The sequence below is a fragment of the Triturus cristatus genome, chromosome 1_2, assembly GCF_964204655.1.
Source record: "Triturus cristatus chromosome 1_2, aTriCri1.1, whole genome shotgun sequence".
In the NCBI taxonomy this organism is placed as follows: domain Eukaryota; kingdom Metazoa; phylum Chordata; class Amphibia; order Caudata; family Salamandridae; genus Triturus; species Triturus cristatus.
Window position 1 is genome coordinate 1,095,674,761 of NC_140580.1, and position 15,771 is coordinate 1,095,690,531.

General features: G+C 44.0%; 1 protein-coding gene across 17 annotated transcripts in view; it reads left to right on the top strand.

Moving 5' to 3' along the window:
* The window catches only part of DAB2IP (DAB2 interacting protein), a 1,477,580-nt gene that overhangs the window by 1,439,794 nt on the left and 22,015 nt on the right, over positions 1-15,771 (top strand). For all 17 annotated transcript variants that reach the window (XM_085613689.1, XM_085613692.1, XM_085613691.1 and 14 more), the window contains one exon: positions 13,621-13,823. In XM_085613689.1, coding sequence (XP_085469815.1) covers positions 13,621-13,823 — 203 coding nt within the window. The remainder of the gene's footprint in view (positions 1-13,620; positions 13,824-15,771) is intronic.

The window sequence follows — 15,771 nt, forward strand, 5'->3', positions numbered from 1 at the left end:
CCTCGTTGATGATAAACCCAGCTCTGAAAGGTGATGTGATGTGAATTTGTATGCGAAGAGTTTGCAGATTTTTGGCACATAAGGAGAATGTCATCTAGGTATATGATCAGTCTTATACCCTGAGACCTGAGAAAGGAAACATCCGGTTTCATGAGTTTGGCAAAACGCCATGGTGCAGAAGACAAGCCAAAAGGTAGAGATGAAAACTGCTACATTTCTCCCTGGCATTGGAATTGGAGGAACTTTATGTGGTTGTGATGAACAGGAATGGCAAGATAGGCATCTTGAAGATCCAAATGAACCATCCAATCGAATTGAAGAAGAGCATCTCAAAGATGAAGAATGGTTTCCATTTTAAAATGACAATAAACGACAAACTGATTAAAGTGTTTGAGGTTTATGACGGTCTCATCTTTTAGTTTTTCTTTTGGATGAAGAAAACCGAGCTCTTCCAGATGGATGAGGGTAAGTGCTTTGAATTACTTGTTTTTGTAGAGATTCTCTCGTTGTGACCTCAGAGGCATCTTGAACTTTGAGGGTAGAAGTGTGGTCTGATGTCTTGTTAGTTTAAAGAGTAGGAGCCTGTGTATCTCTGAGTTAAGGGAGATCGGCCGTTAAAGTGGCTCCTGCCTCTACTGGCCCTGGTAAAACCCAGTTGGAAAAAACTTTCTTGAAGGATTGTTGTGCTTTACCTAAGGATGAGTAAGCAGTGACATATTTATTCTATTCCTTGATTAAAGAGTCATCAGACAATTGTCCATCTGCTTTGAGAATGGGATCCATAGATGCAAGATTTGCCAATTTGGTGTCCAGTTTTAATAATGGTCTTGGGTTATAGCGGAATTCGCATTCCCCAGAAGACAGAAAGCTCTTTTCAAATTTCTTAGTAACTTTAGACATGGAAGCCGAAACAGCTTGTGCCACAGAGGATTGAATAAATTCATTAAATTATTCATAAAGTGCTCCTCCTCATCATTGTTTTCCTCAAAACTGAAAGAATTGCTAAAATCCATGATAAAAAATTATATAAATATACTATATATTGTGAAAACTCAGTTAAACAGTATAAACTGTGAGGTAATAGGAAAGGGTTAATTTTCTGCACTGACCTGACAGGATGGACCTCCCAATAGGAGGAGACACGATGTTGTGAACCCTACGAGAGGCGGAGTAAATGCCCGGCCACGCCCCGGGTTGTTCTCACAAAGACAGCTTGACGGAGCCCGTGGCTCGTTGTCAGTGAAGAAAACTGCTCCGTAAAAGACTGAAGAAAATGAACGGTGCGCAGATGAGCAAACTGAGGAAACTACATGGTGTGTCACCAGAAATGGCAGACGCAACCACGGGAACGGGGTGATAAAGAGATGCGCACGAGAGCACACACGGGGGATAAAAAGTGAAACAGAGCAATGTTAAGATATGAAAGAACAAGCGTTTTAACAATAAAATGCCAATTCACATTAAAAACAAATATATAATCAAATACTTATGTGAGCGAATGAAAGTATACTTCTCTTCACTGTGAGCAGCAAGAAAAGAGAGAGGGTTGCTTGCAGTCAAGTTGGGTATAATAGGCAGTTCCTCATTCCTGATGTGTACGTGGTACTCTGATTTTCTTTGTTCTCATTGGCCTCATGGGACATGAAGTTTTTTTCTGTTTTCTTGACTGCTGCTATTCATCCAAGCAAGTTAAGAGACCACACAATAGAAGTCTCAGGTCATGCCAGAAAATTAAAAACCTCACAGCACTTAATATGTAAACAAGTATGTAAATGGCTGGCCTTTTATCAAGTTCCTGTAGTTACATCTTCCATCGTTGCAGACAGAAACTGCTCGGCCTTTGCTTCGGTGTCTTATATTTTCATCCACAGCCCACTTGGCCACCTAATATTTATGAATTTTTGTCTATTTGTGATGCTTGTCTCTTGTGCCATTTGTCTTATTCTCTCCTTTTTTCTCGCTTTCCATTTCAATTGAATTCTCATTATATTTTTCTTTCCACTTATTGTTGCTCTCTCTTCACTGTCTCCCCTCATCTTCTCCCGCGTTCTTTCTTTCTGCCTTCATGTATTCCACTTCCACTCTGCTCGGCCTCCCTTCTGTGGACGTCTTGCAATGGGAATATGTAGTTTACACATACTCCGAATTGGATGAACTTTATGGGAACCTCTATCGTGATACATCCTTCACAGTCTCATTCAGATTTAAATAAAAAAGACTCATCAGGACTTTCATAAAGTTCATATAGGTTCCTTCCTAGTATAATCTGATTATAACCATCTCGCACAGAAGGGGACGTATACTTGTAATAATGAACCTGTTGGGCCATGCCTGCTAGTAGCATGGTATATGTTGAAGCGTTCAACTCAACTGTGAAATACATCATGGAGCGAAGCCAAAAGGGGCAGCAAGAGATGAACTTGGAGAGAAGCCTGTTGGTAAATGATGGTGCAGGGTCTTGATTGGATCTTTCATCTGGATCAAATGCAGTCACGCTAACATTTTTGAGTAGCAGCATCTCAGCATAGCTCAGGGTGCACCGACACTGTCCCTGACACACATTGGTACTGAGGGCATCATTCTGCAGCACAGGCTGCTCTTGGGCCAGCATTAGAAATTGGCTGACATCCTTCATTGTGTGGACCTGGGACATCAGTCTGTGAAATCTGCCTTATACATCCAAGAAGCGCTTTGGCTCTTTGCCGCCACCCTGGGACAGCCCCGACCGGTCCATTCCGTAATCCATGGGGGTATGTGAAGGTAGACTCTGCAGCCAAGAAGAGTTGTCAGGCACATGTTAAAGTGACCACACTGACAGAAAGATATTCAAGGAGACTTAAATAGGGAAGGTTGGCATTTGATTGAAAATACCCTGCACTATCAATGCCAAAAACAGATCCTCAAATGTGTATTCCTTGCTGAGGGTGAGTGAAAGAGCCATGGCTATTTGCAAGAGTGTTTGCGATGACCATAACGTTCTCACATGCATCTATGATCTTACATCAAGAAGTAGATTTCCGTGATATGAAATTTCCCACGTCACCGACCTTAGTAATCAACTGACCCACAGCCCATTCATTTTCAACTAAAGAACCACCTGCTGCAAACATGTGTGGCTCAAGTTGCTATTTAATAAATGCTTACTCAAATTAAATGCATCCTTGTGCACTACACAATTTAAATACAGTACTTGAGTGGTGTGTCCTTGGTTGTTAAAAGGTATATCATAGAGAAACAGTTATTAATTGCACCTAGAACATTCACTTTGCCCTTTGTACTATGTTAATCGGTTTTTTTTTGTTATAAATCACAATTGATTTACACATATGTTGTTGTGAAAGGGTTAAATCCATTGCTAGTTTTTTTTTAATATGGCGGCTTTTTATTTTTCTAGTATATACAGCCACATGTATAGCCTCATTTTTCAGTGATATTAACAATGGGGATTTTAATAGTGCATTTCTGAAGACTTTCAGTGGCATTGACAATGATGGTTGGACACATATATATATATATAAGCTTGCATTTAAGCTCTTTTACAGTGATATTGAAAATAGATCCTTGGCATATACAGGTTACATGTCTTCTGTCGATAGCGGCCAAAAGGTAGGATAATGTTGCACGGTGGTTAGTCTCGGAGCTTTGACTTTGCCATTCCTGGCAGGCATGTAAGCCCGCTGCCGGTTCATCTTTCCTTATCCGAGGCTAGCAGCAGTACAGCCATCAGAAAAGATTTCCAGCTGGGTGCCTCACTGCACAAAATCCCATTACATAAAAAGGAATCAATTCTAAGACAGAGCATGTCTCAAAATCCACCTATCTTAGGGGCACTAGAGAATTCACACGTTGTGCCCTGATGGCTCGCTCTGCCTTCGGAGATGATCTGCATCGGCCATTCCAGTTCCTACCGTCCTACTAGTGGGCCGCGGTGAGAAGGTTGCCGGGGACCACGCTCAGTGGCTGTGGGTATGTTACAAACGCAGCACGAAAAAAAAAGCAACGCAACCAATGAGGTGCTGCAGTAGTGAAGGACATCAAATGCCTTCCTTTAGTCCCCTTCTCAATATTACAGATGAACTGAAACTGAGAAACCAGGAACAATGTTCATCGCAATATTGTTCCTTTGCTTTTGGGTTCATACATGTGAAATGTAAGAGAAATAGAAGTGCTGAACTCTTTTCTCTTAAAGTGCTGAGATCAGGTTAAATTGGGGGTGGGACTTCACTATCAAATGTGTACTGTATGTGGTAGCATGTCACAAGGACACGCATGGTAAGCAGTTTTCAATGTCTAAACCTCACCACTAAGTCTGATCCTTAACAGATGCAGGCCAGACTAAACATGCTACAATGGGCAGGTGGACTCAGATGAGCACCTACGCCTCCGAGTATCCTGCCACTAACATTGCGTCATGTCCGGCTGAGGTTCAACAAAGGACGAGTGACAACTAACTATTCCTGAAAGAATCTAAACAGCTGTTCTGCTAATAGATTCAACTGACCCTTCTAGCTTTAAAATCTCCAGATTGGCATTTTTTGATGATTTAATGTGGTTAGCTCACCTTAAAGGACTGTCAATCATTCCACTGACAAATAATGTGACAGACAGCAAATATGTCCACCTGTCAGACAGACTAGAGCAGCGGAGCTGTGATTGTGGCCTTGTACTCAGAACATTTGACCAGAGAGCTTGCTGAATCGCCTGAAAGTAGGCTTCAAATGCTATTAGCAACTCGCCCAAGCGGTGAAGTCCCTACTCTGCTTTCCTGTACGTCAGAAGATTTGGTTAAAAATACTATGTTATTTGGCCAAGATAGTGATCCATTACCCTATGGCCAGACACCTATAGGCCGCAGTCTCAAGACTCGATCTTAGCAAACTCCTTCTTTCTGAAGCTTTGCCTCAAGACTGTCTTTCTAATGTCCTTTAATTGCTTGAATATGTCCTTCCCCCGCTGTTCAGTCTTGGCCAGTTTTTGCGTCTCAGGCATTCGCAGTGCAGTCGCTGCTGGGGTTGCTGCTCTCTACTTAGTCGCTGTTGTTTGTTCCCTCAGTTCCATCCTTTCTTGTTTTAAGCAGCTTTGCTACCGTCTGGAACCAGTGTCAAAAATACAGTAAAATACTTTAAAACAATAAAATAAAATATGAAAGTTCTCATATAGCTCTTCCAAATTTAGTGAACACAGATATGATAAATGATCAGTCCCAGACACCTTCCAGTCTGAAAGCAGGCACGTATAATACTGCCAGGAATCATCTTAACCAAGAAAAAAACAGCCTGCAACACATTTGTCTGCCTGGTCTTAGGAAGGACAATATATATTTCGGAAATGGCAGGGTTAAGGGTAACACATTGATATCATTATGTCGATCTATATGCAAACTTGTGTAAGGTGAGGATTGGGGTGATAAAAAGGGGAGTAACTCGCATCTAATATTTGTACCTCTCTAACATTAGCTTCTAATATACTGCTCAACATTCGCCAGATCCTAACATAACTGACGGTTAATTGTCCGTCCATTCAACCCCCTCCTTGCCCCGCCCACCCCCTCCCAGGCAGAACCGGCCAGCTTTAATTATAAAATGCTTGAGTTTAGGAAATAATTACTTGCATGTATTACATCTCCTGACCATCACTTCTTCCCCACAGCATCAACATAACTACATTGTGGGTCAATACATCCCTGGTAGGTGCATCTCCAAAAATCTGTGATCTGAGTTAATAAAAGCATCTTAATTAAATTAATTAATGGTTTAGTTGATCTGTGCATCAAATATTTAAATCACCTCTATCTGAGCTTACAAATGCCAAGGAAGAAGATAGATGTATTTATTTTAAAACCCTAACCATGACGTGTATGCAAGCCTGCTGTTAAAGTTTAACTGATCTTACAAATAACGATGAAGGCTAGGGGTAGGGTTTTTAGTGAAGTCAGGAAGAGTGGCGCTCAGACTAGTACGCGTGATGTGTTCTGTGAACCAGAGTAGGTACGGTGCTGCCAGGTCGGGGGAATTACCCAATAACCCCCGGAAGTGTGTGAATCAAAGGACCCACACTGGAAAATGAGCACAGTCCCGGGCACACGCAGTGGGGGTATAACAATGGTGTGGAAGTCTTGTTTGAATTACAATTGCAATGGTCGACACCAGTGTAAAGTTGAAAAGTTATTTAATGAAGCAACAACTGATGTGAAACAAACAACCAGCCGACACGTGTTTCGTCACTAGGAGTAGTCCTGTGACTCTTCAGGGCTTTGTGGCATTTGTAGGGATAAGAAGAGCAGGCCCCATAGAGTCGGTGATAATTCCAACCCGGCCAGGGGTGTGCGGTAGACTTGAAAGAAATGGCTGAGGTGAGGGGTAGGCGCTCCTTGTAGGTATCCGGCACGGTGTGGGTGCCGCGTGAGGATAAATGATGCGGGCGGGCGGTAGAGGCCACAGTGTCCACATTAAATAAAGGGTGCACTCTCCCTGTTTGTGCCACAGCGCGCATTCAAATGTCCCCAGAATGGCACAGTGTGCCCTAATACAGTTAATGCACTGCCTCCAGTACAGTTGAGATATGGGCCAACTGTTTGACATCACTGGCCCGCCTTTCCATGCAGGTGGCGGCCCAGCATGCATCTTCAAAGGGGAGGCGGAGATGCCTCTGCCGTCAGGTGCAGTGGGTGACTGCACCCACCGGCAGGGGGATGTCTCTTTTCTTCCTTTTAAGTGGCAACTTCTTGGGATGCAGGGGTTGTTATCTCTTTGTGGCACAGTTAGTGCCCCCTCAGACAGCCCCTTAGCCTCTCGGCCCACATCTGTAATATGGTGCTAGTAAAATTCCTCACTATTTCATTGGCACAAGCCCTCGTGTAAATGAGAGAACGTCCCCTTGAGATCGTGCTGTTGCACATGTATCGAGGGAGTATTCGATACAACAAAAGGGGGCATGCAAGTGTCCGAGGGCCCTTCTGCCAAACCAAAATGCCTCGGGGTGCAGAAAGCGGCTGTGCACGCCCATTGCTCCCCCAGGGCTCTCAGTAGAATACAGTCCCAGTTCTCATGGTTGTGTGGGTATACCAACACCCATGCATCAACTCCCAATAACGCAACCATCCTGCAGACCAGAATACAAATCAATCTATAGGTTCACTCGTGCCGCGTGGCCGGGGCCTAGTCTGCAGGCTTCAAGCGTAAGCCTGCTTTCACAGTCTCAATATTGTTCCTGTTCTAATAAATATGACTGTGCATCTTTCGAGTCCATGCTACATTACATTCCACAGACTAAATTGATTGGTCCCTTACAGCAGATTATTATATTACGTATATCCCAAAGCATCTATCAATTATTAAATAATATAGATAATTATAAGGACTTTTTTTCTATCGAAGTCAGGCTTAAATGTCCATCAAAATCACTGCACAAAAGAAACATTTTAACTTTTGTAATTATAATTAGAGAATCTTTCCAAGTTCTAAAGAGCTTTTGGTCCAAAAAACTTGAATAAGACTGAAAATCCTGGCCAAACGTCCATTTGGTTATGGAGTTTTTATCTCACACTTTCATATTTATAAGCTGTCCAAGTTTGTTGTGAGTCATGCTTTTGATTTCGGCAGTCCATCGTGAGCAGAGTTTGTTAGGATGTGTGAGTCATAGATTGAGTGCAATTAGCTGTAAGTACCTTCTGAAAGCTTGCAAAAAGCGTCGGGCCAGCTTCCAATTCACAGCTCGGCAGGAATATTAATGTGTCCGCGCTCTTAGAAGTGATGGTGTGAATGAGGCACTTATGTGCTGTCTATTTAATGCTGAATCAATGTCACATTCCCTATGATTTTATTTTTATTTTAGAAATTCAAACAAATCCCAGGTGGCTCGGAAAGTGCTCAAGATGATTGAAAAAAAAATGCTCTTTAACATGCTGTGACCAGCTGGGAAGATGGGGCAGGTGTGGGTGTAATTTAAGTCATAATGTGATTGGTGTGAAGGTACTGTACTTAGGTGTGATGTGATCCACGCAGTGATTGGCTGCAACAAGGGGCATGCTTGGCTGTACCTTAAGGGGACATCCGGTGAATGATGTCACAATATGTCTCAAAGCACAAGCTGACATCATCAAACAAAGCAGAATTCTAGAATGATTATAGTTGGTGATTGTTAGTCATGCAGGACTGAGGAAAGGGAACTGTTTGTCTTCACTGGATCACCCTTTTAACTGCTGTAATTGATTGGAATATGAAGGGCGACTTTTATTTTCTACAAAACTGCTGTGATTGGGTGGAACCAGATACTCGTATGAGATTTTATGTGATAAAGGATGTGGTGATGTCATTGACCTGTTGGTACATAGTCACTATGTGTCATTATGTAAACACTTTAATGTCAGAGATCTTCTTTAATATGGTCTCTACAAACAGCAATTATTATATTTCAATGGCGTACTTTTTAAGCCAGTTGTTTGTCAGCCTGATATGGATCGCCTGGAAAATATTTTCCAAATTCAAAGTCCAGATCTGAGTTTTTGTAACATACAGATCTCCGCTTGAGAACCATTGGCTCATTTAGGGGATCAGACCCCTTACATGTTCAGCAGCTGATGGAGGCCCTGGATGTCAATGTTAAAAATCAACCAACCACAATGGGACCAATGGCTGCGAGACTTGGACTGGTGTCAGAGGGCAGAGGAAATGATCTATAAGTCCAGAGGATGTGTTAAAAAATGGAAGAAGGTGTGGAGGCCTTGGCTGAAGTATCGAGCCATACGGGGTGGGGGCGGGCAGGGGGAATAGTGTTATTGGTCCACTGTACTACCAAGTTTGCCTTCGATTGCACAATGAAATGTTGTTCTCCTGCATGCCAACTGAACACTGCTGTGTATTGTATGAGACCTTGAGCAAAGTTAATAAAAAGATTTATAAAAAATAAATTTAAAAAAATCACCCAACAGATGGACCATGAATCACGGCTTTCCGGCGGGGATAGAACGACTGACGCACCGGCACAGGCATTGACCTGACAATAGTTATTATTGTTATGAAAAATGTATTACAGCGCACTGCTACTCCCCAGAGTTCACAATTGCTCAGAAATTAGCCGGCCCAACTTCAGACTTGCTCCTCTTCCCCGGTCCCTTTAGGAAGCTGGAGAGGTTGCGTGTATAGGGCACAACCATGAAGTCAAAAGCACATTTGAGGTTTTGAGTCACCTTTGCTCAGTATATCGAAAAAAATGAATGTTTGAAAATGTAGAAGATCTGAAGCTGCTCCCCTCTTCAGGTGGAACTAGGAGAGCCATTTTCCACGTATGTTTTTAGTCTTGGGGATCCTTGATGCTGCAAATTCCGAGAATCTTCAAAAATTAATGACTGAAACTGGGGGCCTTATTTACAAGAAACGACGCATCACTGCGCCAAGGCAGCAATGCTTCTAAAATACTTGTGACTGCATGAAAAACCCTACGACGCCATGGATGTGCTGTATTTACAATACGGGCTCGATGGCACAAGGTCCCATGGAGGCGTCAGAAATTCTGACCTATCCGTGGGAAGGATGCTCCAAAGGCATCCGGCCCAAAAGTGGCGCATTGCTGTAGTTGGTCATAAAACTGACACACCTATAGCAATGCATCACAAAAAGAGGCGATGCATCCGTTTTGACTGACGCAAGTAGCCTCATGTGTAGCGACCAATGTAATAGAGTGTGAAAAGGTGAAAAACTCACCTTGCACTCCATTACATTGGTACTGGATGTCACGTATACAAGTGGGCATTGTGTACTTATGAGAGGTGTGACGCAGTGGCCAGAGCAGCTGATTCCGGAGCGCGGGGCTTATTGTTCGATCCCCACCGCTGGCAGCAGCTTAGCATCATGTGACTCTGGGCAATAGCTCACTTAATCTCCCCGACGGCCCCCAGCTTCTGGATACCCTATGGGTGATACGTTTGCACTCTACAAATGTGGAATTCATGTTAAATGTGAAATGAATGCCTACTTATGAGTGACATAAGTCGTTAATGGTGTGTAATGTGTGATTTACTGTGTTACCTCCCATATATGTGCACTTGCTTGTTGAGGTGATGTGACTTGATTGCAGATTACACAGTTTCACGTCACTTCAGCCGGTCAAATTCCTCTGCAACAGCCAATGCGTCATGCCTACACCTGGGTTTTAGAGGTGTAGATATTTTGATGCATCTCAAGCGCAACAGTCCACTTCCCGATGATGCGTGATTTTTGGAAAATAATCCTAAATACCAGTGCTTTACTTTTACGGGGGATTTTACAAAGGAAACCCTACCTTGCATATATTAATTCTAATGCCATGTAGCTGATTCCGACGAAGAAAACAAACTACCCATCCCAATGAAAAGTGACGCATCTGCCCAGATGTGTCAGTTTGTGAATATGAAGCAAAGAAAGCGCCTCTGCTGTGTCAAACAAAATGATGCAGCACAAGCTCCGTGTAAATATGTCCCTGAGGGGCATATTTACTAGAAAATGATGCAGGATGGTGCCTCAAGCCATCTTGCTGTGCCGGGCTGTGTCATTAGCAAAGTGCAGAGATGCGTTGTATTTACAGCAGTCCGATGCATCCCTGTCCTCCCCTCTGCGCTGGCGCACAATTGGCTGCCTAGCATCAACGCAGGCACCCTTGCACCATGTGTAAAGGTGCCTGCGTTGCAGGGTGATTGTTGTTGTGCAGGAAGGGATACCTTCCTGCACAAAAACTATCATTGATGGCGTTTCCACCTTCTAAGTTTGCTGCAGAATGCAGCACACATTGAAAGAGCAAAAAAACGAGGAGAAATGAAGGTATTTCTCCTCGTTGCGCCACTTTAACGCCTCACCTGGGGAGGTGTTAGAATCGGATGCATTCCCAGGTTTATGAAACCGTGTCAATCTGGGGATGCATCAGAATCCATTGGTGTTTTGTGGGAACACCCACACCAACACCCATGGAACACCTCTTTCACACAGAATAATGCGTGAAAGCGGGCCATATTTACAAGGACAAGAAAAGCCACTCAGGGGGGCTTCGCAGGGCCTTCTAAATATGGCTCAGCATTTTGCGCCAATGGAGCGTCAGAAAATATGCTCCTGGGTGTGTTAGGAAGCAAAGTGTGCCACAGCTGTAGCAGACTGGAAGGGTCATTTTTGTTGGGTTGCAAAAACAGGAAGTGCGTGGATACAGAGAACACGAACCTTAACATTGGTACCATAAGGTACCCTTTTCAGTGATCCAAGCCCAACAACAGAAGGTTAAGAGATACAAGTTGATGCCCTTCTCATGTGCCATGCCCTGTATGGTGCAGGGCATGAAATGGCTGGGTGGTAGAAGCACATTTTCTGCGATCAGATGCCAACTCAAATTGTTTTATAAACACTAGGAAGCTCTAGTTCATATAAGAAGGATATACTTTAAGGGTGATTTATTTGTGCCCATCTTCCAGTAAATCTACAGGTCGGTTGGCCAGTTTCTCTGCTCTTTCAAAGCAGTGGTTCAACAAGCGCTTGTCTATTGCGCTACCCTGGAGTGCATTGATCAAGTTCACTCTGGCCATCACTTTCTTGTTTTCTGTTTTTATACCATTTTTATCTTGCTGAATTCATCACTGCAACCAACTGGAGTTCGCTAGGAAAATATGAATGCAAAAAATAATATGCAAAATGACTTTGCTTTTTAACAGATCGTATTTACAACTATGAATGCTCCGTCTCCCCTTCTCAGCCTTTCCTCTTTGTCAATCTGCCCATTCTACTTTCTGTTATTTTGGTGGGTTTTCTCTTCTCCTGGCTTTTGCCATTCTTTGCAACTTGTTTTTCTTCTAGGTTGTATCTGCGGAGCACAGACTTAGCTCCCTTCCTGCCCCCACTCGCCATGTAGTGTGTTGTAAAAAAAGAAAACATTCTGTAGCTATACACTTGTTTTTGAGAGTATATCGTAATTTAAACTAATTTATCAAAGCTGTGCTTTCAGTATTTTAAGTAAAATAAACGATTAGCCAGCATGGACATTCCTAACCTACTTCTGACTAGCTTTATGCCCTATTGCTGAGCAGCACTGCACGCTGCAGGCAGTCCTGAGGTATAAATCCGGCTGCTTTAAGGATGAGGGAACAGCCCTACTGCCTGGCTCACTCGTCTCTCATAGGTCGATGTCCAGAGTCTGCTGAGTATCCAGGGAACATAGCAGACCTTGAAAGCCTCTGTTTGAGTATTTAACACCATAGAGCTTGTCATAGAGAAATGGCAATAGACAGGTGCCCCAATCGCCCTTGCCAACTGCTGCCATTTTTAATGCATACAGAATGACTTGCAGAGTTTCTGTTTTACAGTATGAGGTGGCTCATAGCATACAGGTGAGGTCTTCAAACATTGCTTCGGTGTTCTGTCCACACACTTCTATTACCTCCTCGTCCTGTCTTCCCGTCCCATTCCTTAACAGCGAGCAGCTAGTCTGCTCCACAGAAACCTACTACCTAGCTGAGCTTTTCGCACCTCCTCCAATATGGCGCCACCATCAGGTAACCATAAAGGGGGAAGTGCGTCATAGGAACGTCCTGAGAATACCAAAGACAACCCAGAAAGAAAAACAGTCACCCAAAAACCCAAAACAGGGAGGGAAGGGATCAGGAATGGGACGGGAAGACCAGGCCTCGGAGTAATGAATATTACCGGTGAGTAACCGGACATTCTGGTGAATACGCTAGATGCGCATGCATTGTCTGCACCTCGATATCACTTGGAAAATACACTGAAGTGGAAACCTCAACATCACAAACAGTAAATGATCATTCCAGACTCTGTTTTTTATGGATTTGACAAAATCATGTTTGCACTTTATGTTCAGTAGCAAGTATTTTCTTCATTTCCGATGATCACACAATTGCTCATTTATCCGCGCGGCAGACCTGCATTCTGCGCAGAATATTTCCGTTTTGTCATTATAGCACCTATTGGCAAAGGAAGGGACATCAAGGGTATATTGTATGTGGGAATCTGTTCATCTAACGTGCATGTGTACAGATCACTCTTATACCAGGTTATAACACATCCCTTGTATTTATTGCACGGGCACCTCCACCTCCTAGGCCCTCGTGGCGGGCATGATCCAACTGTCATTAAGGCTTAACATAATTGCTGCTGACAGCTACACTACTGGTGTCTAAATCTAGTGGGGTTTAGCAAATGTTGCAGAGGGTCCCTCTCATGTTGCACTAAAGCACTGTCTTGTGCTGCTGAAGATTTGCAAAACGAAACATTTCCAGCTTTTGGCACCCCACCTGTTGTGGTAGATGTCTACTCTGAAGGGGGCGATGGGGCACTTTCTGGGCGTTGTTTGGTTGGGTCCTTTCTGCCAGCGATTGTAGACTGTGTCCATTGATTTGTGCGCCTTACTGTCTTTCAGTGTGAACTTCTGTCAATAGATTGTGATACTTATAGTGTGACAAATGGTAATCGAAGCATGTTTTGTAGGTTTTTGTTTTTCTTATGGAGCTCTGGGTACAACCTTGTTGCATTCCAAGTTAATGAGATGATGAATTTTGCATCTACATAGGTCACGCGCAGGCTTTCCCGATGCTTGTGCTCATTACAACTGGTTGTAACATACTCTTCTCTTTCTTACCCAATGTTATAGTACCAGCAGGAGATCGTAGTGCTTCAGGACAAGCTCCGAATGTCCAACAAGAAACTGGAGGACTACGAGAACCGTTGTAAAAACCAGGATGAGCAGACCCAGAAGTTGCTCCTCGAGTACCAGGCGAGGCTGGAGGAAGGAGAGGAGCGGCTCCGAAGACAGCAGGAAGACAAGGAGCTCCAGATGAAGGGCATTATAAGCAGGTAAAGGCCGCCACGTCCCTAGAGCATTAGTCGTTGAACCGGTCCTAGGGCTGATCTAGGCCATACTCCGGGCAGACGGTTTCTCAGTGGTCTGCAACGTCTCATTTGCTTTTGCCGCTGCAGGGGAATACTTCTCCTAGCTTCAACGGGAGAGCCTGTAGTAACAATGTAGCATTTGGCCCATTTTTTTTCAAAATTTGCTTGCGGAAAGAAGGTAGCTCTCCCCTGCCAATCATCACTGCAAAGAGCAGGGCTCATTAGATATAATCTGGCCTGGTTTTGCAAACTTTTCATGGGCTGCTTCCTATCCCAGTTCTGTCGTTCGTTCAGATGCAGGTGTTTGAAGGGGTTGAGGCTGTCAACCCTGGCTGCTCTTTTGATTTCAGAGAACACATCAATTAGAGTTTTTGTTCCCTTCCCAGAATGCACCTCTTCAGCACGGCCTTCTTCCCCAGGGAATGTTCATGATTAATATTTGATCAGTGAAAGTGAGCTATATTTCACATGTAAAGAGGGTTATTTATAGCTGACTCCCCAGACTCTCAAATAGGGAGAGGACAGACTGTAAATCTGATGGGACCAGATATGGCTCTCTCTTTCTCCTCACTTCCTCTTTTCCATAACTTTCACTTCTCTCTATTCCCGAGACACTCTGGGAAACACTCTATGAATGCCACACAGGTGTGATGCCATTAGGCATCTCATCTCTTACACGCTCTGTCTCTCCCGCACCCTGTCTCTTCCTCTCTAGCCCTCCCTGTCTGCGTGCACTCTGATTCACGATGGAGTTGCGGAAGTGTTACCACACACCCTTTACCCTGACCTCTGACACCCCAGAATTGACCCCTTGTCCCTCGCTTAGCCCCTTAAACAGTTTCTACATGCAGCTGATTGGCTGGGGGAAGGGCAAGCAGAGGGAACCCCAAAAAGTAACGATTGATATCGAAGCCTGGTTTCCTTCCTGTTCCTGCCTCAATCTTCCTGACTCGCGAGACCAGAGGTAGCAAGGGCAGCGCCAGGGTACAGAGGCCCGGCAGGGGGGCAGCTACTACCCCTACAGCCCCTAATTGACATCCAGCAGGTTCCTCTATCTCTGTCAATGTCTTTCTCTATAAATGACTCTTTCTCCCCTTAACTCTTCTCTTTCCTCATATTTTATCTTTATCTCTCCAGCCCTGATTTGCATATACATCAGCCCGCACATGCACACGCCTGGCCTCTCTTTTCTAACACACATTATGCCCAGTCTCTAATACACCATCATAAGCATATACATTCAATCCTATCCTATACATTTAGTTTTACACATAATTTAATACTGTCTCAATCCCGCTCTGTTTTGCCGCACCCTATTCTGATCAGGCTCTCACCTTTCCTCTCTCTTCCTCCTCCTCTCTCTAGTGAACACAGATGATATCCCTCTCCGTTACACAGGCACTGAGAATCACACTCACTCTTCAACTGTCTCTCGCACATCCTTACATGGTTGTCTCGCACCCCCAGAGCCTACTCTTTCTATCTCTCGGGCTCTCTCGCACCATATGCTACTCCCTGGGCCTCCCAAACATCAACCTTTCACTCCATGCATGTCCTCTTTCACACCCACACACTCAAACACACATGCTCCCTCTCTCAAACACATACACACTATTTCTCTTAAACACACACACCCTCTTTCTCTCAAACAGATACACTAAAACATGCACTCTCGCTCAAAAACACACACACTCTCTCCAAAAACACACACACACAAAAACAATCACACTCGAACACACACACACTCACTCAAACACGCACACACACTCTCTCAAACACATACACCCACACTCAAAAACACACACTCTTAGTGCCAATATCGGCAACACTCCCCATCCCCCATACAGCAATCACCTGGAAAAATGAACAGACAAGACACCTTCTTTGTGGAGAAAATTGCTGCAGGTTTATT